This window comes from Saimiri boliviensis, chromosome 1 (assembly GCF_048565385.1).
Source record: "Saimiri boliviensis isolate mSaiBol1 chromosome 1, mSaiBol1.pri, whole genome shotgun sequence".
NCBI classification, from domain to species: domain Eukaryota; kingdom Metazoa; phylum Chordata; class Mammalia; order Primates; family Cebidae; genus Saimiri; species Saimiri boliviensis.
The window spans coordinates 155,111,160-155,133,047 of NC_133449.1; the positions used below are offsets into that span (position 1 = coordinate 155,111,160).

Genomic DNA, 21,888 nt, shown 5'->3' on the forward strand with positions numbered 1-21,888 from the left:
GCCTGGTCTTGAACTGCTGACCTCGTGATCTACCTGCCTGGGGCTCACAAAGGGCTGGGATTATAAGCGTGAGCTACTGTGCCCAGCATAAGGGAAGTTTTTGTTTGTTTGCTTGTTTGTTTTTGAGATGGAGTCTCACTCGAGAAAATTTTTTAAAAGAGCAAAAGTGGGGCAGGGGGAGGGAAGCCCAGAGTTTGGCCAAATGTACTTTTTTCAAGCTCCTGCTTGAGCTTAGATTTCCTTTCCGCTTTAAGGACATGCCCTCTGCAAAGAAGGCTGTTTTGTTTCCAGCCCACACAGACCCAAACATTTTTCATCACGTGCCTGGCCCAAGCCAGTAGGCAGCTCTGTAATGTGATCGCCACGGCCAGCCTCCTACTTGAGCAAAAACAAGGTTAGCTGGCAGCACAGCAGCAGCAGCAGTAGCAGCGGCCACCAAAGCAGCGGCTGAAAGGGAGGAGAACTCAGATTTGACCTGCGGCCAGGACCTCAGAGGAGCCTGGACACAGCCCACTGCAGAGGTGAGTGGGAACTACAGGGGAGGGGTGGTGTTTCCAAAGGTCAGGACATTTCCAAGTTCACTTAAAGTAAGGGCTAAACACACTCTTCCCTTCTGCCCCCACCCTGCCCTCTCTACTTATGGCATGGGTTAGATTTGTCTCCAAACAGTGTCCTAGGACATTTCTGTAGTGCAGTCGCCTCCTTACCTCTTGCTAATGTCTGCATCCTCTGCTTATGTTTGTACCATCTACCTCCTCAGTAGTCTAATTTTTCTAGCAATTGACTGGTGATTGTAATGGACAAGTAACTGTTTGGTTTTAAAACCATATAAAGGCCGGGCGCGGTGGCTCACACCTATAATCCCAGCACTTTGGGAGGCCGAGACGGGTGGATCACGAGGTCAAGAGATCGAAACCACCCTTGTCAAATGGTGAAATCCCCGTCTCTACTAAAATACAAAAATTATCTGGGCATGGTGGCACACGCTTGTAGTCAGTCCCAGCTACTCAGGAGGCTGAGGCAGGAGAATTGCCTGAACCCAGGAGATGAAGGTTGCCGTGAGCCAAGATCGCACCATTGCACTCCAGCCTGGGTAACAAGAGCGAAACTTTGTCTCAAAAAAAAAAAAAAAAAAAAAAAAAAAAGCATGTAAAGGAGGAACTCCTAAGTCAGAACTCAAAGGAGAGACAGATCAAACTGGAAGAGACTGTTGGGAAGCAGCTGCTGCCTAATTGCTTCTCATCTCTAATCTGCCATCACTTGGAAGGTATGGGGCAAATTACAACAGTTTTAAAGTATCTGTATAGATATGTGGGCTATGAGTTAGACAAGCAGGTCGAAACTGTTTTGATGCAACATACTTGGATTTACCAACAGTGGATTCAGTTTTGAAACTGTTAGTGGTGGCCGGGCGCTGTGGCTCACGCCTGTAATCCTAGCACTTTGGGAGGCCGAGGTGTGTGGATCGCCTGAGGTCAGGAGTTCAAGACCAGCCTAGCCATTATGGTGAAACCCCATTTTTTTTTTTTAAAAGAAATTGTTAGTGGCTTCATAGTACCTATGGAAACACTTCACAAAGGTTATTGGGTAAAGGGCATACAGTAAGGTGTGTAGATGGGGATGAACAATAGAACAGTGGCTTTTAGGGTGCTCCTTATGGGCCCTTGGGGGCTTAAGGCAAGCAAGACAAGATGCTGATTTGTGGGTTGCATCAGTTTCATGTACAATTCCAATTAAATTTCTCTGAATCGGATATACAGATTCAATTCAATTTGCTAAAACACAAATGCACTGAGCATCAGCTTCTGACTTTAGAAAAGTAATTAGCATAACGGAAAGGCACTAAAGTGTTCAATAGCAAATGTTAAGATACTTTTTGAGGGCAAAAAGCAATGCTTTTGATTCCTGTATCTCTTATTTATTCAGCAAATCCTTCTTGAATATCTGCTACGTGCCAGGCTTGGGCTTGTGTGGATCTCATGGTAAACAAGACAGGCAGGTTCTTAGCCTCACGGACGTGCAGTCAAGCAGGACAGTAAACTCAAAGTCCCATGCAGCAAAAGGAGTGAAGAGAGTATTACTAAAACTGGCCCACGACAATCATTTTTAACCTTTCCTTTCATGTATTTCATCTTCCTTTTTTGTTTTGTTTTGTTTTTTGAGGCAGTGTCTCGCTCTGTCACCCAAGCTGGAGGGCAGTGGTGTGATTTTACTGCAACCTCCACCTCCTGGGTTCAAGAGATTCTCCTGCCTCAGCCCCCTGAGTAGCTGGGATTACAGGTGCCCCCACCACACCCAGCTAATTTATGTATTTTTAATAGAGATGGGGTTTCACCATGTTGGCCAGACTGGCCTTCAACTCCTGACCACAGTTGATCCACCCGTCTCGGCCTCCCAAAGTGATGTGATTATTGGTGTGAGCCAGCATGCTGCCCTCCAGCCTTGGTGACAGAGTAAAACCCTGTCTTAAAAAATAAATAAATCTTTTTTTCCCTTATATCTATACTGTTTGTTTGTTTTAAGTATGGTCTGACTAAAAACAGCGTTCCTTGGATAAGCTAAAATGCAGTCTAGGAAGAAAAAGTTCAGTTTTGAAGTTGGACAACATGTATCCAAGAGCATGAAGAAAGTCTGGACACTTGTCTCCTATAGAGATTTCTTGGTGTACCAGATCTCCTGCCTGTCTAGCAGTTTCTTAGCTCTGGCCCAGACCTCTAGCCCAGTACTATGAATATAAATTTTGGAATGATGAATATGTATCCAGACGGAGAGTTTCTCATTTTTGCATTACCAGCACTTTCCACAGCTCCTTGCACATACTAAGTTCATAAATGTTTCTGGAAGGAATGGATGAGCTCCTAAAGATCAAAGGCCAGGTCTCATTTGCTTCGTAAGCTCTTAGCAAAGATAATGGAGTTGCTAAGACAGGGAAAAGGCTAGGAGACTTGGACATGTGAGTAAAGTTCCCTGTGGGATGGCATAGCAAAAAGAGTTCTAGAAGCTTTAAAAGCAAACAAACCCCAAATCTTTTCAACTCCCTTTCCAGACAGGATGGTTGTCTCAACAGGGTCAACAGAACCTTTTCTACTTCCTAACAAACACTGGAGAGGGAAATCCACACTGCTATGAAGGCTCTGCCTGCTTTGCAAATGGTTTGCACACATTTAGATCTCTCAAGTATTTCCCAAGTTGAGGTGTTTCTTTTGATACTTGGTTCCTTGTCATTAAAATATTTGAGCTGGGCCTGGTGGTTCATGCCTAAAATTCCAGCACTTGGGAGGCTGAGGCAGGAGTATCTCTTAAGCCCAGGAATTAGAGACCAGCTTCAGCAACAGCAAGACCCCATCTCTATTTTTTTTTTTTTTAAGGTGGGGGAAATGAAACATTTGATAGGTTTAGCCCTAAAGGTACCAAACACCACTACCTCCTTTGTGCTTAATGATCCATGCTTTGGGGAACTCCATATAGCAAGTAAAGTGCCAGACTGAAAATGACCTAAGTCAGGTGTAGTGGCTAACACCTGTAATCCCAGCACTTTGAGAGGCCAAGGTGGGTGGATCACCTGAGGTCAGGAGTTCAAGACCAGCCTGGCCAACGTGGTGAAATCCTATCTCTGCTAAAAATACAAAAAAAATTAGCAGTAAGTGGTGGCAGGTGCCTGTACTCTCGGCTACTTGGGAGGCTGAGGCAGGAGAATCGCATGAACCTGGGAGACGGAGGTTACCGTGAGGCGAGATCATGCCACCGTACTCTATCCTGGGCAACAGAGTGAGACTGCCTCAAAAAAGGAAAAAAGAAAATGACCTTGCCTCATCCCAGAATCCTAGCACTGTGTGAAGGGCAGCTTCTCTGAAGGTACCCTTATCCATCTTGGAGATGAGGACCAAACTCAGAATTGAGCCACAGGAAGTGCTTAGGACAATGAGAGTGGACAAAAATTGTTATTTAAAGAATAATTCTGCCGGGCACAGTGGCTCAAGCCTGTAATCCCAGCACTTTGGGAGGCCGAGGCAGGTGGATCACAAGGTCAAGAGATCGAGACCATCCTGGTCAACATGGTGAAACCCCGTCTCTACTAAAAATACAAAAAATTAGCTGGGCATGGTGACGCGTGCCTGTAATCCCAGCTACTCAGGAGGCTGAGGCAGGAGAATTGCCTGAACCCAGGAGGTGGAGGTTGCAGTGAGCCGAGATCGCGCCATTGCACTCCAGCCTGGGTAACAAGAGCGAAACTCCATCTCAAAAAAAAAAAAAAAGAATAATTCTTTGGAATCTTCATAAGCCCAGTTTATTAAATAATGTCTGTTATCCTAGTTGTGGGGCAGGGGTATTCACAGTAGGTTTAGGCTGAGACTTACCATCCTGAAATGCTTGCTCAGCTGTCCTCTGGAAGCTCAGGCAGTGCAGAACATGACAACAGAGCACCTTCTAACCCGCGAGTCCACAAAGGAATCCTAGCTGCCATTCAGTATCAGAACCTGGAGTGATGAATGCCTGCAGCTGCACTCTACTACCTTCTCTTTTTCTGGCTTTCCTGAGAACTTGCGTTGAGGCAGAAACTGCACACTTACAAGCTGCAGTAGCTTCCCTTGCTGTCAGTCAAGCAATTTTGGGGAAGGGAGCATGGGTAAAGCAGGCCTAAGAGTGTGGACAGGGCCTTGTATTATCTAGAGTGTCTGAAACCCATTCCCCTGCCTCCAGGTGGGGCCTAGGCCTATGCCACACTAAACATCCCGGTGCCTTCTCTTAAGTCAGACGCTGTCTCCCTGACAGGGTATCAGATGCCTCCGTCTTTCTCCCTGAGAGGCTCTTCCTGAGCTGACTGCACCCCTTCTCCTGTTATGGGAGTCGTAGTGGTAATGATAAGCAGCTTGCTTATCACCTCCTTTTGGTGTCCTAACTCCTCAAACGCTGAAGACACTTTATAGGTCACCATTCTCTCTCTTTTTTTTTTTGAGACGGAGTTTTACTCTTGTTGCCCAGGCTGGAGTGCAATGGTGCGATCTCGGCTCACTGCAACCTCCGCCTCCTGGGTTCAGGCAATTCTCCTGCCTCAGCCTCCCGAGTAGCTGGGATTACAGGCACGCGCCACCATGCCCAGCTAATTTTTTTGTATTTTTAGTAGAGATGGGGTTTCACCATGTTTACCAGGATGGTCTCGATCTCTTGACCTCGTGATCCACCTGCCTCGGCCTCCCAAAGTGCTGGGATTACAGGCTTGAGCCACCGACCAGTCTCTCTTTCTTCAGCCTAAGTAATCTGTAAGAAATGTTCGCTGGATGTAGTGGCTCACGCCTGTAATCCCAACACTTTGGGAGGCTGAGGCAGGAGGATCACTTGAGCTCATGAATTTGAGATCAGCCTGGGCAATGTGGTTAGACCCTGTCTCTATAAAAAATATAAAAATTAGCCAGGTATGGTGGTATGTGCCTGTAGTGCGTATTTCCAGCTATTTAGGAGGCTCAAGTGGGAGAATTGCTTGAGTCTGGGAGCCTTGAGCCTGGGAGGCAGAGGTTGCAGTGAGCCATGATCATGCTACTGCACTCCAGCCTGGGCAACAAAGCAAGACCCTGTCTCAAAAAAAAAAAAAAAAGAAATGTGAATGAGGCTGGGCATGGTGGTGTATACCTGTAGTCCCAGCTACTCAGGAGTCTGAGGCAGGAGGATCCTTTCAGCCTAGGAGTTTGAGTCCAGCTTGGGCACCCTAAGTGAGACATCATCTCTTTAAAAAAAAAAAATCAATTAAAAAAAAGGGTTCATGCCTGTAATTTCAACACTTTGGAAGGCTGAGACAAGAGGATTGCTTGAAGCCAGGAGTTCAAGACCAGCCTGGGCAACAAAGCAAGACCCCCGTCTCCTAATTGTTAAAATAAAATTTTTTAAAAAGTGGGTCAAAGGGGAGCAGTTATTTCCTAAGGTCATAGCTGGTAAACACGCATTTAGAATAATAAAACCAAGTACAATCACATACAAAAGAATAAAACATCTGTAGAGATGGAAATAAGTGGTACAAAGTCCAGTTTGGAACCTGGGTCCTACACCTGGCTCTGCCACTTATCATCTATAGACTCTGGGAGGTCACCTGCCTCCTCTTGTCTAGGTTCCTTCATCCGTGTAACATGGCAGGACCAGATGATCTGTGATGCTCGTCTCCAGCCAGGTTATGACACTATCCAGTAGGGATGCCAATGGGATAACATGTGCTAGCTTCTCTGGACTAGTGTGGCTGCCTTGAGTGCTGCAGGTGGGTCTATGAGTTTAGTCAGGCTCAGGTGAAAGATGCTGGGAATGACAGGCGATGTCTACCAGAGATGACAGAGTGATGGAGGAGAATTTGTCATCTAAGTTTCCATTACTTTTTTTTTTTTTTTTTTTTGAGACGGAGTTTCACTCTTGTTACCCAGGCTGGAGTGCAATGGCGTGATCTCGGCTCACCACAACCTCCATCTCCTGGGTTCAAGCAATTCTCCTGCCTCAGCCTCCCGAGTAGCTGGGACTACAGGCGTGCGCCACCATGCCCAGCTGATTTTTGTATTTTTAGTAGAGACGGGGTTTCATTGTGTTGACCAGGATGGTCTCGATCTCTTGACCTCATGATCCACCCATCTCGGCCTCCCAAAGTGCTGGGATTATAGGCGTCAGCCACCACGCCTGGCCTCCGTTACTATTAAATTTAAAATTTTTGAACAGCTAGTACATCTATATCATCCAAAATTTTAACCATATAAAAACAAAAAATATTTATTACCAGTATTTTTTTTTTTTTTTTTTTGAGACAGGGTCTCACTGTGTCGAACAGGCTGGATCAGTGGCATGATCATGGCTCATTGCAGCCTCTGTCTCCCAAGCTCAACTGATCCTCCCAGTTCAGCCTCTCAGGTAGCTGAAACCACAGGCATGTGCCACCACACACAGCTAATTTCTTTATTTTTTGTAGAGACAGGGTGTCTCTATGTTTGCCTAGGCTGGTCTTAAACTCCTGGACTCAAATGATCCTCTTGCCTTGGCCTCCCCAAGTGTTGGGACTACAGGTGTGAGCCACTGTACCCAACCTCAGACATATTTCTTTCTTTTTTTTGCTCTGTTGTTGCCCAGGCTGGAGTGCAGTAGCATAGTCTTGGTTCACTGCAACCTCCGGCTCCTGGGTTCAAGCAATTCTTCTGCCTCAGCCTCCTGAGTAGCTGGGACAACAGGTGTGCAAGACCATGCCTGGATAATTTTTGTGTTTTTGGTAGAGGTGGGGTTTTGCCATGTTGGCAAGACTGGTCTTGAACTCTGGACCTCAGGTGATCCACCCCGCTCGGCCTCGCAACGCATTGGGATAACAGGCATGAGTCACCTGCACCTGGCCCTCAGATGTATTTCTAATGATTGTCCTTCTACCCAGTTCTTGTTAGGCTACATTTTTAAAGAAGGTTTTTGTAAATGCCTGATGTACATATCCTTTTTCTTTTCCATAGAACTGTTGATTGGTTTCAGAAAAGTCTTGGTCCATGTTTTTAAACCAACCAACAAATAATACTAAACGAAAAACCAAACCAACTTGCTAGAACTATTCTTTGAGTTCTGGGTAAGTTCATTTTTTTCTCTTACAGTAACAGCTCTCTAATAAAAGGGAGAAACAGAGAATAAATAAGTTTTTCAAAAAGCATTATAATACATTTTTGGTGGGGTGTAGTGGCTCATGCCTGTAATCCCAGCACTTGGGGAGGCCAAGGTGGAAGGATAGCTTGAGCCTAGGAGTTCAAGACCAGCCTGGGCAACATAGTGGGTCCCTGTCTCTTAAAAAAAAAAAAGTATTATCATACATTTTTGTAGTTGGTAGACCTAGTAGTCCCCCTCCCTTCCACCACTTTTTCCTTTCTGGCATTTGTCTAGCTATTCTTGTACATTTATCTCTCCATATAAGTTTTAGAATTAATTTGTCTGGTTTCAGGAAAAACAACAAGCCTAATGGGTTTTTCAAAAATCACTGCCAGCCATTCACCTTGACTTTCTCCATTCCCTACTTCCTTAGATGCTTATGAAAATAACTCCCCGAATCGCCTGTGCTTTCTCATTCCAGATGAAGGGAGAAGCTGGACATACGCTACACAATGAAAAGTCAAAGCAGGTAAATGCCAGCACCTCGTCCCCAGACTGGTAAGAATGTCGTCCGCGCCTCTTGCCATAGCTGCACTTGCTATGCATCCAACATCTTCCCCAAGGTTTAGGGGTGGCTGACACATGGTAAGGTCTTCATTTCAGTAACTGAACAGAGTATACTTGACTCCAAACTGCCTTTTTTTTTTTTTAAGTCGGAGTTTCGCTCTTGTTACCTAGGCTGGAGTGCAATGGCGTGATCTCGGCTCACCGCAACCTCCGCCTCCTGGGTTCAGGCAATTCTCCTGCCTCAGCCTCCTGAGTAGCAGGGATGACAGGCACGCGCCACCATGCCCAGCTAATTTTTTGTGTTTTTAGTAGAGACGGGGTTTCACCATGTTGACCAGGATGGTCTCGATCTCTTGACCTTGTGATCCGCCCGCCTCGGCCTCCCAAAGTGCTGGGATTACAGGCTTGAGCCACCGCACCCGGCCCTTCAAACTGCCTTTTAAGCACAACCGCTTTGCCTGAATGCAGAGTGTGAATGTGCATCTTGGAACTGAAAACCCTGATAGCTGTCCTCCCTCCGCCTCTTGGCTCTCCTGGCTGTAGCCCTTAGCATGCCCTATGCCTCGGGCCTTTGGAAAACTCGTTTCTATAACTTTCCTGGGGACAACAGAGACCTTCTGTGGGTAGCTGAGAACTGGCTGCTGACCCCAGCTAACTCCTGCACTGCGTTTTCCTGCACTTCACAGAGGACCTTTGTCCTGTTTATATTTCCTTCATCTGGGCTGCTAGGGAGATTTAAAAAAAAAAACAAAACCAACATCCCTGAACAAATATCTAATCCAGTATGTGAAACTGAGGTTTTAATTTGGCTTAATTTGGTTTGATCAAACTCAGAAGATTAAAACTTCCAGTGAGTCTAGAAAAGTTCCTGAAAAGAGTCCTCAGAATCCAAATAAAGGAATAATTGGAAAAGCCCAAAGTCACCGGCCTAGCAAACATAGGGTGACCTTTGAATGGCCCATGTAAAAGAACAAGTTCTGGTGGGGTACAGTGGCTCACACCTGTAATCCCAGCATTTTGGGAGGCTGAGGTGGGCGGATCGCTTAAGGTTGAGAATTCAAGGCCAGCCTGGCCAACATGGCAAAACCCCAGCTAACTTCTCTACTAAAAATACAAAACTTAGCCAGGTGTGACGGCAGATGCCTGTTATCCCAGCTACTCAGGAAGCTGAGGTGGGAGAATCATTTTAACCCTGGAGGCAGAGGTTGCAGTGAGCTGAGATGGTGCCACTGCCCTCCAGCCTGGGTGAGAGTGAGACTCTGCTTCCCCAAAAAAAAAAGTCAGGAAAGGTATACAATTCACTCTTTTATGCCAAAGCAAGAGGGTAGGGATGGAAAAAATAGGCCTGGCCTATGGTTACAGTGAAGCTCATATGACTGGGAAAGGATTTTCTCATCATGGTTTTGGCAGATGCTGCTGTGATAACTCCCAATCTTGCCTGCCCATTGGAATTACCTGGGGAGTCAAAGTCCCACCCCCCAGGGACTTTTATGTAATTGGGCTGGAGGGGACCCTATCAGGCCTTTAAGCTCCCAGGTGATTCCAATGTGCAGATCATGGGTATCTCCATTTGCCAGGAAGACCAACAGTGAAATCCTGTGATTAATATAGGCTTGTCCGTCCTCTGACTCAGAATTGCCTGCTGGTTTCTCTGGAGTCAGGCTAATTTCCTTCCCTCCCCCAATGTGAGCTCTAATCTTCATAAACACACCCACGTACAGCCTGAAAGCTCCTGATAAGGAAGACGCTCCCACAGAAGCTGGGAAGAGGTCAGAAGATGGGCCTTCCTGGCTGGTTAAGACCTTGATCCTAGGTCTCACCTGTGCCTTAGCAGTGATCCTAGCAGTGATCCTGGCTGGTTGAGACCTTGGCTGGTTGAGCACCTAGCGCTCAGATCTTGGCTGGTTGAGCGCCTAGCAGTGATCCTGGCTGGTTGAGACCTTGATCCTAGGTCTCACCTGTGCCTTGATCCTGATCCCCACCTGTGCCTTAGCAGTGAGCTGGGTGTAAACACAGGGGGCTTGTTGGGGTCTGACACTTCCTTGACCTCCAGGAGGGACACATCTGGGGCTCTATGAGGAGGACAGCTTTCATCCTGGGCTCTGGACTTCTCTTATTTGTGGCCTTCTGGAACTCAATGACATGGTAAGTCAGCTCCACCCAGCTGTAATCCAGGAGCTAGGGGGCAGTGTGGTGGTGGTGGTCAGTGGCAGAGCATAGAGGAAGGAGGGGTCCACCCACTAGTCTTCACCCAGAAAGCTGAATGGTTTTTCTTCCAAGGCATCTTCAGAGATTTTGGGGTGCTTCTGGCTACTTTTGGCAAGCCCAGTGGGAGAGACTGCTGACTACATTTGAAGGGAAGGAGTGGATCCTCTTCTTTATAGGTGAGGTTCCCAGACCACCAGCACCCAGTGTGTGTGTGCATGATTATAACTTAGTTCTTTTTCTATTATTTTGTTCTCTACTTTGGGACTTTCAGTTTATTATTCCAAGGGATGAGGACTTGAAGTTCAAAAAAGTGGTAGTCCCAAAGAATACTAAATTTGTGGGCAGTCTTGAAACAGGATGCCTAAAAAAAGAAGCTGAGAAGTTGAGACTCCTCCCAACATATAGAAGAATAAGAAATGTTTTATGTAAAAATGAATGCACATTTAGAGCAATAACCCTGTTTTTTTTTTTTTTTTTTTTTTTTTTGAGACGGAGTTTCGCTCTTGTTACCCAGGCTGGAGTGCAATGGCACGATCTCGGCTCACCGCAACCTCCGCCTCCTGGGTTCAGGCAATTCTCCTGCCTCAGCCTCCTGAGTAGCTGGGATTACAGGCACGTGCCACCACGCCCAGCTAATTTTTTGTATTTTTAGTAGAGACGGGGTTTCACCATGTTGACCAGGATGGTCTCGATCTCTCGACCTCGTGATCCACCTGCCTCGGCCTCCCAAAGTGCTGGGATTACAAGCTTGAGCCACCGCACCCGGCCAATAACCCTGTTTCTAAATGTAATTTCATAAGCACAGAGAGCTGCTGTCTTATCAGAGACTATGTACCCTGTACCTGGTACAGTCAGTGCTTGACAGCAAGTGGCCAGTCAATATTTACTGACAGCTTCAATGGCTCCAAACAAACCTGAGTAAATAAACGGAAGGAAAGGCCATTTGAACATAGAATATTTATACCAGCATTATCTAAAACAGTGAATCTCCTCAATCATATATTTATTCACTCAAATATATATATGTAACAAATTTATTTATATTTTTAATATGATATATATAATGTTACTATGTGCTAAGCTTATATGGAGGATATAGCAATATTTAAGATGGGGCCGGGCATGGTGGCTCACGCCTGTAATGAGCACTTTGGGAGGCTGAGGCAGGCAGATCACTTGAGGCCAGGAGTTAGGGACCAGCCTGGCCAACATAGCGAAACCCATCTCTACTAAAAATACAAAAAACTAGCCAGATGTGGAGGTGCTCGCCTATAATCCAGCTATTCGTGAGGCTGAGGCAGGCGAATCACTTGAACTTGGGAGTGGAGGTTGCAGTGAGCTGAGAATGCACCACTGCACTCCAGCCTGGGTGACAGAGCAAGACTCTGTCTCAAAAATATATATATATATTTAAATGAAATGTTTCCCTACCCCATTAAAAAATGATGTCACAGTCTAGAAGGGAAGATAAAAAGTGTCAGTTGCCAAAAAGCAAAATGCCCCTAAAGATTGTTTTCAGCTAGAACTCTGAAAATGGGCTGAACAAGAAATATGACAGATTTAATGGGATCTTAAGCAGTCACTGAACAATGCAGATTATGTCTTTATATGGGTAAAGTGGTAGAAAAACTTATTAGCCTGAACCTGCAATCTAAAAAAAATCCCCAAATATTTTATGTACTTTACGCACAATCCTGTGAAAAGTACCTATTACCTTGGCAATAAGCCAATATAAGAGAAACAAAGTATTTCCAGTTTTTTTTTTTTTTTTTTTGAGACAGAGTTTCCCTCTTGTTACCCAGGCTGGAGTGCAATGGCGCCATCTCGGCTCACCGCAACCTCCGCCTCCTGGGTTGAAGCAATTCTCCTGCCTCAGCCTCCTGAGTAGCTGGGATTACAGGCACACACCACCATGCCCAGCTAATTTTTTGTATTTTTGGTAGAGACGGGGTGTCACCGTGTTGACCAGGATGGTCTCGATCTCTTGACCCCGTGATCCACCCGCCTCGGCCTCCCAAAGTGCTGGGATTACAGGTGTGAGCCACCGCGCCCGGCCAAGTATTTCCAGTTTTAAGTGTTAGAGCTAGAAGCAGCTCAAGATCATCTTATGATGTACTTTTCATCTGTATTCCTCAGACAACCTTTTGAGTTCCAAGTAGGTAGACACCTTGGATGGCCCACTTGGGTAACCACCAACCTTTTTTTTTTTTCCAAAGTAAAAAATACTTTATTTTTTCTGGGTATAAAAGTAAATAAATATGTGCTCCTTGTTAAAAATGAATATCAGGCAATTCAAATAAGCATAAAAAGGGTGAAAATCACCCACTCTTTTACCTTCAAGAAATAACCACTATTTATATGTTAGTGTATATCTTTTATTTATTGGATATATAGTACTTATGAGATACCAACTATTTTTAAACCTTTTTTAAATTGAATAGATTGTAGATATCTTTCCATGCCTATTAATATAGCCTTACTTAATACTCTAAGTTTCCCATTCTATTCCACTGTGTGTATGGAAATACTCTAATCTATTAAGTACATTTCCTACTAATGGATATTTAGGCTGCTTTAAAAAAAATTTTTAATGTTGTGATGGACATTTACGCATAGATATGTGTCCTTTTCTTCTTTCTCCCTTTCTGTCTTGGCTGACTCTCTCACTTTATTACTTCAGATATTGCCAAATTGCCCTCCAGAATGTTCTTGCCAATTCTACTCTCCCACAGTGCTGGCAAGTATTTTCCAAATCCCAGCTGCCACAGATACTGTGGTTGATGGAGCATGAAGGGTGCTGGCAGAGGGGCACAGACATGGAGTTAAGCAAAGCCTAGTCCTAGCTGAGCATGGTGGTAGTTGCCGGTAGTCCCAGCTACTTAGGAGGATGAAGCAAGAGGGTTGCTTGAGTTTGGCAGGTAGAGGCTACAGTGAGCCATGATCACGCAACTGCACTCTCAGCCTGGGTGACAGAACGAGGCTTTGTCTCAAAAAAAAAAAAAAAAAAAAAGAAAGATGAGTTTTCCACTTTAGGAGATACTGACTAGATGACAGCTTCCACTGTTCAGTTAGTAGGATGACGGGGACTAAGTTTCCTGACTGACTCCTAGCCCAGGGCTCATTGACCCATACCATATCGAGTACCTCCTTTGCAATTCATAAAGAGTTCAGTGGGCACAGACTCCACACCCTGAAGGTTGTTGTCCTATTTTGTGGCTAAGAAAACAGAGACACTTCTTTTTTTTTTTTTTTGAGACGGAGTTTCGCTCTTGTTACCCAGGCTGGAGTGCAATGACGCGATCTCAGCTCACTGCAACCTCTGCCTCCTGGGTTCAGGCAATTCTTCTGCCTCAGCCTCCTGAGTAGCTGGGATTACAGGCACGCGCCACCATGCCCAGCTAATTTTTTGTATTTTTAGTAGAGACGGGGTTTCACCATGTTGACCAAGATGGTCTCGATCTCTTGACCTCGTGATCCACCCGCCTTGGCCTCCCAAAGTGCTGGGATTACAGGCTTGAGCAGAGACACTTCTTAAGTGGCCTGTCCACATTCCCACCCAAGAATAAAGGTAAGCCCTTGTTCCCAAGCCCTAAGACCTCCCTGCCAAGGAAATGTCTAGGATGAAGCCTCAGTCACCTTAAAAAGTATGTTCTGTGGCCGGGCGCGGTGGCTCAAGCCTGTAATCCCAGCATTTTGGGAGGCCGAGGCAGGCGGATCACGAGGTCAAGAGATCGAGACCATCCTCGCCAATATGGTGAAACCCCGTCTCTACTAAAAATACAAAAAAATTAGCTGGGTGTGGTGGTGTGCGCCTGTAGTCCCAGCTACTCGGGAGGCTGAGGCAGGAGAATTGCTTGAACCTGGGCGGCAGAGGTTGCAGTGAGCTGAGATTGTGCCACTGCACTCCAGCTTGGCGCCTGGCGACAGAGTGAGACTCTGTCTCAAAAAAAAAAAAAAAAAAACCATGTTCTGTTAGTCTGTGTGCTGCAAGAACCCAAAGTCGCCCTTATTGTTTCTGCTTCCCAATCTCAGGTGCCATCCAACTGCCTACTCTGTTCTTCTGGAGCGTCAATGGGCTTCTATTGGTGGTTGATACAACAGGAAAACCTAACTTCATCTCTCGCTACCGAATTCAGGTCGGCAAGAATGAACCTGTAAGTATTGTTGCAGCTTCTCCTGGTCAAAGCACAGAAAGCAAGAGCTAAAGCCACACTCTCAGAATTCTCACCACTGGCCCAGGAAAGACCTGGCCACTGTGAGCCAAGTTATTAGTAACAAGGCTCCCCCAGTTTAGAAGGTTAAAGAGAGGAAATAATTTGCCCACAATCAGAGTCACTCAGCTAGTGGCCAGTCAAGACCAACGTTCTGGTCTCTTGATTCCTGGCCCAGGGTCTGGACCTTCCTGTGCCACACAACGGCACTGTGGTCAGCCTGGTACTGAGAAGGCAGGCAGCTCCCCTTTATCCAGAGGAATGGAGAAAGCAATGGCTGGATGCTAAAATATGGGTAACAGCTGTTATTGTGAGACGGAGACAGTTTTGAAAACAATGGATAACTCCCCCTATGATAGACAGGATGGATTCTAAATGTGTGGGCGGTGGCTGTCTTTTAAACAAGTCCTCCTTCCTAAATACTCAATTCCACCAGTAGTGCAAGGCACTAGGGCCAAGTCGTAAGTGAAGCCCAGACCCTGCTTATGAGGAACTCCAACCTGCACAGTGCCAGCAAGTGGGTCCCACTGTTCCCTGAGTCTGGATTGCCTTTTCTTACACAAGGAAGAAGTTGATCCTGAAACCCGGGTTCTTTCCCCAGCTCCACCCAAACCACATCCTGGCTTCTTTCCTAGACAAAACAATCATCTTTTAGTCATCTGCCCAGGTGTCTGGGTGAACCACCTCAGCTCTCAGGTCCTTCTGCCCCCGCCGAGCACTCCAGAAGGCAAACAGTGCTCTTGACCCACTCCTTTGAAATGGGCCACTTTCTGAACTAGAGCTACTGGGCTGGCTTACAATCAATCCCCCTCACTTGGGAAAATAGCTGCCAGCCACGCTAGGTGGCTTCCTCCAGGCCCAGCTTGGCAGGACATGAATCAGAGCCTACAGTGTTAAACCCTGTGCTTGGTCCTTGAGAACCCTTCATATGTTAACCTTGGCTGTTACAGCACCATTGACTAAATGTTTATATCTCCAACTGAGGCCAAGAACCTTCACTGTTCAGATGAAGAAACAGAGGTGTTACATGGGTAAACTATGATTCAAACTCAGGCTTTTTGACTCCAGGGCTCACCCTCCTAATCAGCTCTCCAGAATATTACCTGCTGCCTGTACACACAATGACTTTGGGAGGCCAAGGCAGGTGGATCACTTGAGGTCAGGAGTTCAAGACAAGCCTGGCCAACATGGTGAAACCCCGTCTCTACTGAAAATACGAAAAAAAAAAAAAAAAAAAAAAAAGAAAAGAAAAGAACGAAGAAAACTGAAGAAAGCCGAAGAGAGTTTTATAGATGCACACCACATTGGCCAATAACCAGCACCTGTACCCACATGCTTTGCTCGCCCACCTGACACCACAGGTGGACTCTCCTTGCTCCTGTCTGTGGGTGATTCCTCTCCTATCCATGTACTACATTCAGGAAATGGCTGCCATAATTCTCTCTGCTTTCTTGTATCTTCTTTTCCCTCTCTTTTGCTCATTATTCCTCTCTAGATTATTACAAGCATGCTGTAATTTTTTTCATCTTAAAAGAAAACCAAAAACACCAAGTGTGGTGGCTCACTACTGTAATCCCAGACTTTGGGAGGCTAAGCCAGAAGAATCACTTGAGCCCAGGAGTTTGAGATCAGCCTGGGTTAGAGTGAGATCCTGACTCAAAAGGAAAAAAAAAAAAAAGAAAACAAAAACAGGCCAGTTGTGGTGGCTCACACCTGTAATCCCAGACTTTGGGAGGCTGAGGCAGGGGGATCACTTGAGCCCTGGAGTTCGAGACCAGCCTGGGTAACAGAACGAGATCCCATCTCTACAAAAAAAATGTTTAATTAGGCAAGCGAGGTGGCATGTGCCTGCAGTCAGTCCCAGCTACTTGGGAAGCTGAGGTGGGAGGATTGCTGGAGCCCAGTAGGTCGAGGTTACAGTGAGCTATGATGATACCACTGCATTCTAGCCTGGGTGACAGCGAGAAGCTGACTCAAAAAGAAGAAAAAAAAACCAGGCCAGGTGCTGTGGTTCCCACTTGCAATCCTACCACTTTGTAAGGCTAAGGCAGGCAGATTGCCTAAGCTCAGGAGTTTGAGACCAGTCTGGGCAACATGACAAAACACCCCACCCCAACACTGTCTCTACAAAAAATACAAAAATTAGCTGGGTGTGATGGTGCACACCTATAGTCCTAGCTACTTCGGAGGCTGAGGTGGGAGGATCGCTTGAGCCCAGGAGGAAACTGCCTAGCAGCCTCCTGATTAGCTGGGACTGCAGGTGCACACCACCACACCCGGTTAATTTTTTTTTTTTTAATTTGATGGGGTCTCATTATGTTGCCCAGGCTGGTATCCAATTCCTGGCCTCAAGCAATCCTCTCACCTCCACCTTCCAAAGTGCTGGGATTACAGGTGTGAGCCACTGTCCCCAGCCTGATATATATATATATATATATATATATATATATATATATATATATATATATGTTGTATCTAGTCTACCTTTCCCACTGGAATATAAATTCCATAGGGGCAGGAATCTTGGTTTTGCTCATTGCTTTATTTTCTTTTTTTTTTTTTCTTTTTTTTTTTTTTTTTTTGAGACGGAGTTTTTTGCTCTTGTTATCCAGGCTGGAGTGCAATGGTGCGATCTCGGCTCACCGCAACCTCTGCCTCCTGGGTTCAGGCAATTCTCCTGCCTCAGCCTCCTGAGTAGCTGGGATTACAGGCACGCGCCACCATGCCCAGCTAACTTTTTGTATTTTTGGTAGAGATGAGGTTTCACCATGTTGACCAGGATGGTCTCGATCTCTTACCTCGTGATCCACCCGCCTCGGCCTCCCAAAGTGCTGGGATTACAGGCTTGAGCCACCGCGCCCGGCCTCATTGCTTTATTTTCAACACCCAGAACCCTGAGTGCTACATAGTGGGTACTCTATAAATATCAGTTAAATAAATAAATGGATAGATGTGATACCACCCCCCCCGCCCCACCTTGGTCAAGGTTTCCAGAAGGTGTAATGGCCTCACCTAATATGTCCTCTCACAACTGGCTGGAAAGACCTGTCCTCACAATGGGATGGAAGTAAATAAAGAGTGAATTCTGAAGTCAGTCAATGCATGCAGTGCCTGGAAAGGCTGGAGGAAGAGGCAGGCCTCCAGTTGGGGACCATTCTGAACCTCTGTCTTGCTTTGGGGCAGAAATCCCTCCAGCTCACAGAGGGAACTTGGAGGAATCCCTTCTAACCAAACAAGGTCATCAGGTCCCAGCAAGTAATCTATGGTTACAGGACTGTTCCCTGGAGGCCCAGTGCTCTGACAAAGGGAAAGGTCAAGGGGTTGCTGATTCTGGAGTAAATACTGGCTGTAGTATTGAGGCCAAATGGAGTTTGGACACTTGGGGCCAACTCTGTACAGTGGACCCTGGTGGAAATGCTTGGGCAGGCCCCCATCTAGACAGTGTCACTGTGAAAACCAGGAAGTTGGTAAAGAAGCTAGATAAGCAGCTCCCTGGCTGACCTTCTTTGCACTGGGCCTACTGCAGTTAAGGCTGGACCACAAGAGGAGGCAGATGACCTTGTTCTCTACATCCAATCATGAATAAGTTTCTCTGATGAGGAGGGCCTAAAAGGCTGAAATGCGGTGTCAACCAGAGAGCCACAGCCTTCTCTAAGCACGCTGGAGGCTTCCCAAGTTACCTGCAAGTACATGGAGCCTGGCCGGAGAAATGGGGAGGGCAGTGGTGATAATGTGCAGAACCAGGAAGGTGAAGGCAGGTTCCAGCAGAGATTGAAGGCTGTTGAAGTTTCCAGGGACAGTGGCATTACTCACCTGCCTAGCAGCCAGGGCCTAGGTGGCAGTCAGGAGCTACTGGCTGTGTCTCAACATCTCTCCCAGAATCCAACCAGACTGAGGGCCTCCTGTGAGCAGGTCACAGTGGAACCTACTTCTCACACTCTTGTCCGTTTCCCTCCTCCCTTCCCTCGGGCAGGTGGACCCTGTGAAACTGCGCCAGTCTATCCGCACAGTTCTTTTCAACCAGTGCATGATCTCTTTCCCCATGGTGGTCTTCCTCTATCCCTTCCTCAAATGGTGGGGAGACCCCTGCCGCCATGAACTACCCACCTTCCACTGGTTCCTCCTGGAGTTGGCCATCTTCACGCTGATCGAGGAAGTCTTGTTCTACTATTCACACCGGTGAGCAGTCCCTGCCTGAGGCACCGCTGGCTCGTCACGCTGTCTAGGGCTCACTGATCAAGAAACTGAGGCCAGGTGCAGTGACTCAACACTTGTAATCCCAGCACTTTGGGAGGCCGAGGTGGGCGGACCACTTGAGCCCATGAGTTTGAGACTAGCCTGGGGAACGTCAAGAGACCCCGTCTCTACAAAATTTTTTTTTTAAATTAGCCAGGTGTGGTGGTGTGCACTTGTAGTCCCAGCTACTCAGGAAGATCACATGAGCCTGGGAGGTCAAAGCTGCAGTGAGCTGTGATCACACCACTGCACTCCACCCTGGGCGGCAGCAGAGCAAGACCTTGTCTCGAAGAAAAAAAATAAAACAGGCTTCTGAATTGAGTTTAGGCCAATAAAATACTCCCTAGTCTCAAGTCTCCCATTGAATGGTTAACAGGGAGACCACTAGTTGTCTCATAACTGACAACCTGGGACAACTGAGGACTGAATGTCCAGAAAAGAAAAGGCCTCTCCGATTGTGTGGGAGCCAGGGCATTTTCCCATCCATTTCCTTATTCAATCCTTTCTGGCCAGCACCCCATTTTACAGCAATACAACCGGGGTAGAGAGGCTAAGCAACCCACTCCCAAACTCTGCAGCATAAGGGCTGGGGTTGAAACTTGAAGGCAGGTCTGGGTGTTTTTAACTTTGCTCTGTGGTTGTAACCCTTAGTTCCCATTTTTGGTTTCTTATGGTCGGGTCGGGGAGGGAGAAAGAGGAATCAGCAGGTTATTGACTATTAACTATTTCCCCAGGCTCCTTCACCACCCAACATTCTACAAGAAAATCCACAAGAAACACCATGAGTGGACAGCTCCCATTGGCGTGATCTCGCTCTATGCCCACCCTATCGAGCATGTGGTGAGTAAAGCAAAGGACAGACAGCCCCAACAACTTTCCTGAAGGTCTCCTGCAGAAACTTAGACCACACTGGCCCTTTTTCTTCTCATTTAAAAATAGCTACCATTTATTGTCAACCTTCCATATGCCTAACACAGTTATCTTATTTAATCATGCCAACAACTTTTTTTTTTCCCCCTTTTTTGAGACAGGGTCTTGCTGTCATCCAGGTTGGAGTGCAATGGTGTGATCATAGTTCACTGCAGCCTCCAACTCCTGGGCTCATGTGATCCTCTATCTTCAGCCTCCCAATAGCTGAGACCACAGGTGTTCACCACCACATCTGGCTAATTTTGCAGCCCTGCTATTTTGCCCAGACTGGCTGGAACTCCTGGCTTCAAGCAATCCTCCCAAATCTGCCTCCCAAATTGCTTGGATTACAGGCATGAACAATCACACCTGGCTCCTCCAACAACTTTTTTTTTTTTTTTTGGAGACCAGGTTTCGCTCTTGTTGCCCAGGCTGGAGTGCAATGGCATGATCTCAGCTCACCGCAACCCCCACCTTCTAGGTTCAGGCAATTCTCCTGCCTTAACTTCCTCAGTTATATATGGGATTACAGGCATATGCCACCACACCTGGCTAATTTTGTATTTTTAGTAGAGATGAGTTTTCTCCATGTTGGTCAGGCTGGTCTTGAACTCCCAACCTTAGGTGATCCACCCGCCTTGGCCTCCCAAAGTGCTAAGATTACAGGCGTGAGCCACCATGCCTGTCCCTCCAACAATCTTTTAAATCTTAATTTTGCTAACAAGAAAGATAAGGCTCAAACTCATTAATTTGTCCCAAGTTACAAAAGTGAATGCTTCTACAAATCAAGATCCTGAAACAGCTTCTCCAGTTCTGGGTCAAGGAAGTTTGCCTCTAGTACCACCTTGTACACTCAGCTAGGTCCCTTCATCTCCCTGGGCCCACCTTCGATGATCCCTCACTTTGCAGGTCTCCAACATGCTACCAGCGATAGTGGGCCCATTAGTAATGGGCTCCCACTTGTCCTCCATCACCATGTGGTTTTCCTTGGCCCTCATCATCACCACCATCTCCCACTGTGGCTACCACCTACCTTTCCTGCCTTCACCTGAATTCCACGACTACCACCATCGCAAGTAAGGACGCTCTTCTCACAATGGGTCTCTGGGCAATAACCATCACCCTCCCTCCTTCAGTTTCTGATAGCAGACACTGGTGTCTCAGTTTACATGAGTGCTAGTTGGAGAAGCGGTCTGATGGTTGGGAAAATAAGGACCACACTGGGATGACCTTACTTTACTCTTTTCCTTCTGCAATTGGGTCCTCCTCCAACTGGGCGTTTTTAACCTTTATTTGGGTTCTGGGCCCTTTGAATAAGCTCTGGACATTCTTTAGAAAAGTACATATATGCATAAAACTCCTGCATGCAATTACAGGGAAGTCATGTACTCTCTGAAAGCCCCAGACTTTTTCAAGTATAGTTTACAAACCTCTTATACCTGAATTACCTGAGACGCTTGTTTAAAATATAGGCTCTTGGAGTCCCCTCCAAATATGTTGAACTAAAGTAACTGGGGGAGCAGGGCCTGGAAACCTGCATTTTAGTAAGTGTTCCAGGGGATTCTGGTACTGGTGATTTCATACCTGAAGAAGCCTAGTTCTGCTAGAAATCCTTAAACTGTGGGCATGAGAATCACACAGCAAGCTTTTCAAAGGAAGATTCCAGATACTGCATATTGCAGGTTTGGAGTGGCCCCCGGAAGGTGCATTGGTAGCAACTCCCCAACTTTTTCTGATGCAGATGATCAGGACAGTGATGACAGGTGTGGGGTAGGAGGGCTGAGAAACGTGTGAGGCTGGCACAAATGAAATGGGTTATGCACAGGGGCCTCCAGTGCTGGCACTGCAGTGCCCTCCTCTCTCTTTTAGGTTCAACCAGTGTTACGGAGTGCTGGGTGTGCTGGACCACCTCCATGGGACTGACACCATGTTCAAGCAGACCAAGGCCTACGAGAGACATGTCCTCCTGCTGGGCTTCACCCCACTCTCTGAGAGCATCCCAGAGTCCCCAAAGATGGAGTGAGAGAGGGCCCAAGTATCATCCTGGCTGTCCCTCAGCCAAGGATGCAAATGCGGCTTCCTGATTGCACCTAACAATTTGCCTCTTTCAGCCACACTTCCTAACGATGGCACCACGAGGGTAGAGGGAAGGTCGGTTTCCCAGAAAAGCAGG

General features: G+C 46.6%; 1 protein-coding gene across 2 annotated transcripts; it reads left to right on the forward strand.

Annotated features, from left to right (window-relative positions):
* Positions 1-374: 374 nt before the first annotated feature.
* On the forward strand, positions 375-21,868 carry FAXDC2 (fatty acid hydroxylase domain containing 2). Of its 2 annotated transcripts, XM_074378814.1 has the most exons (10): positions 375-521; positions 7,461-7,570; positions 8,066-8,113; positions 10,205-10,296; positions 10,432-10,535; positions 14,392-14,513; positions 18,544-18,749; positions 19,541-19,646; positions 20,625-20,791; positions 21,585-21,868. In XM_074378814.1, the coding sequence occupies exons 3-10, from the start codon at positions 8,066-8,068 to the stop codon at positions 21,736-21,738; spliced, it is 999 nt and encodes a 332-aa protein (XP_074234915.1). In that variant the 5' UTR covers positions 375-521; positions 7,461-7,570; the 3' UTR covers positions 21,739-21,868. The 2 variants fall into 2 exon arrangements, with proteins under 2 accessions (XP_074234915.1, XP_003934109.1); XM_003934060.4 differs by lacking the exon at positions 7,461-7,570 and having other exon boundaries at positions 376-521.
* The last annotated feature ends 20 nt before the right edge of the window (positions 21,869-21,888 follow it).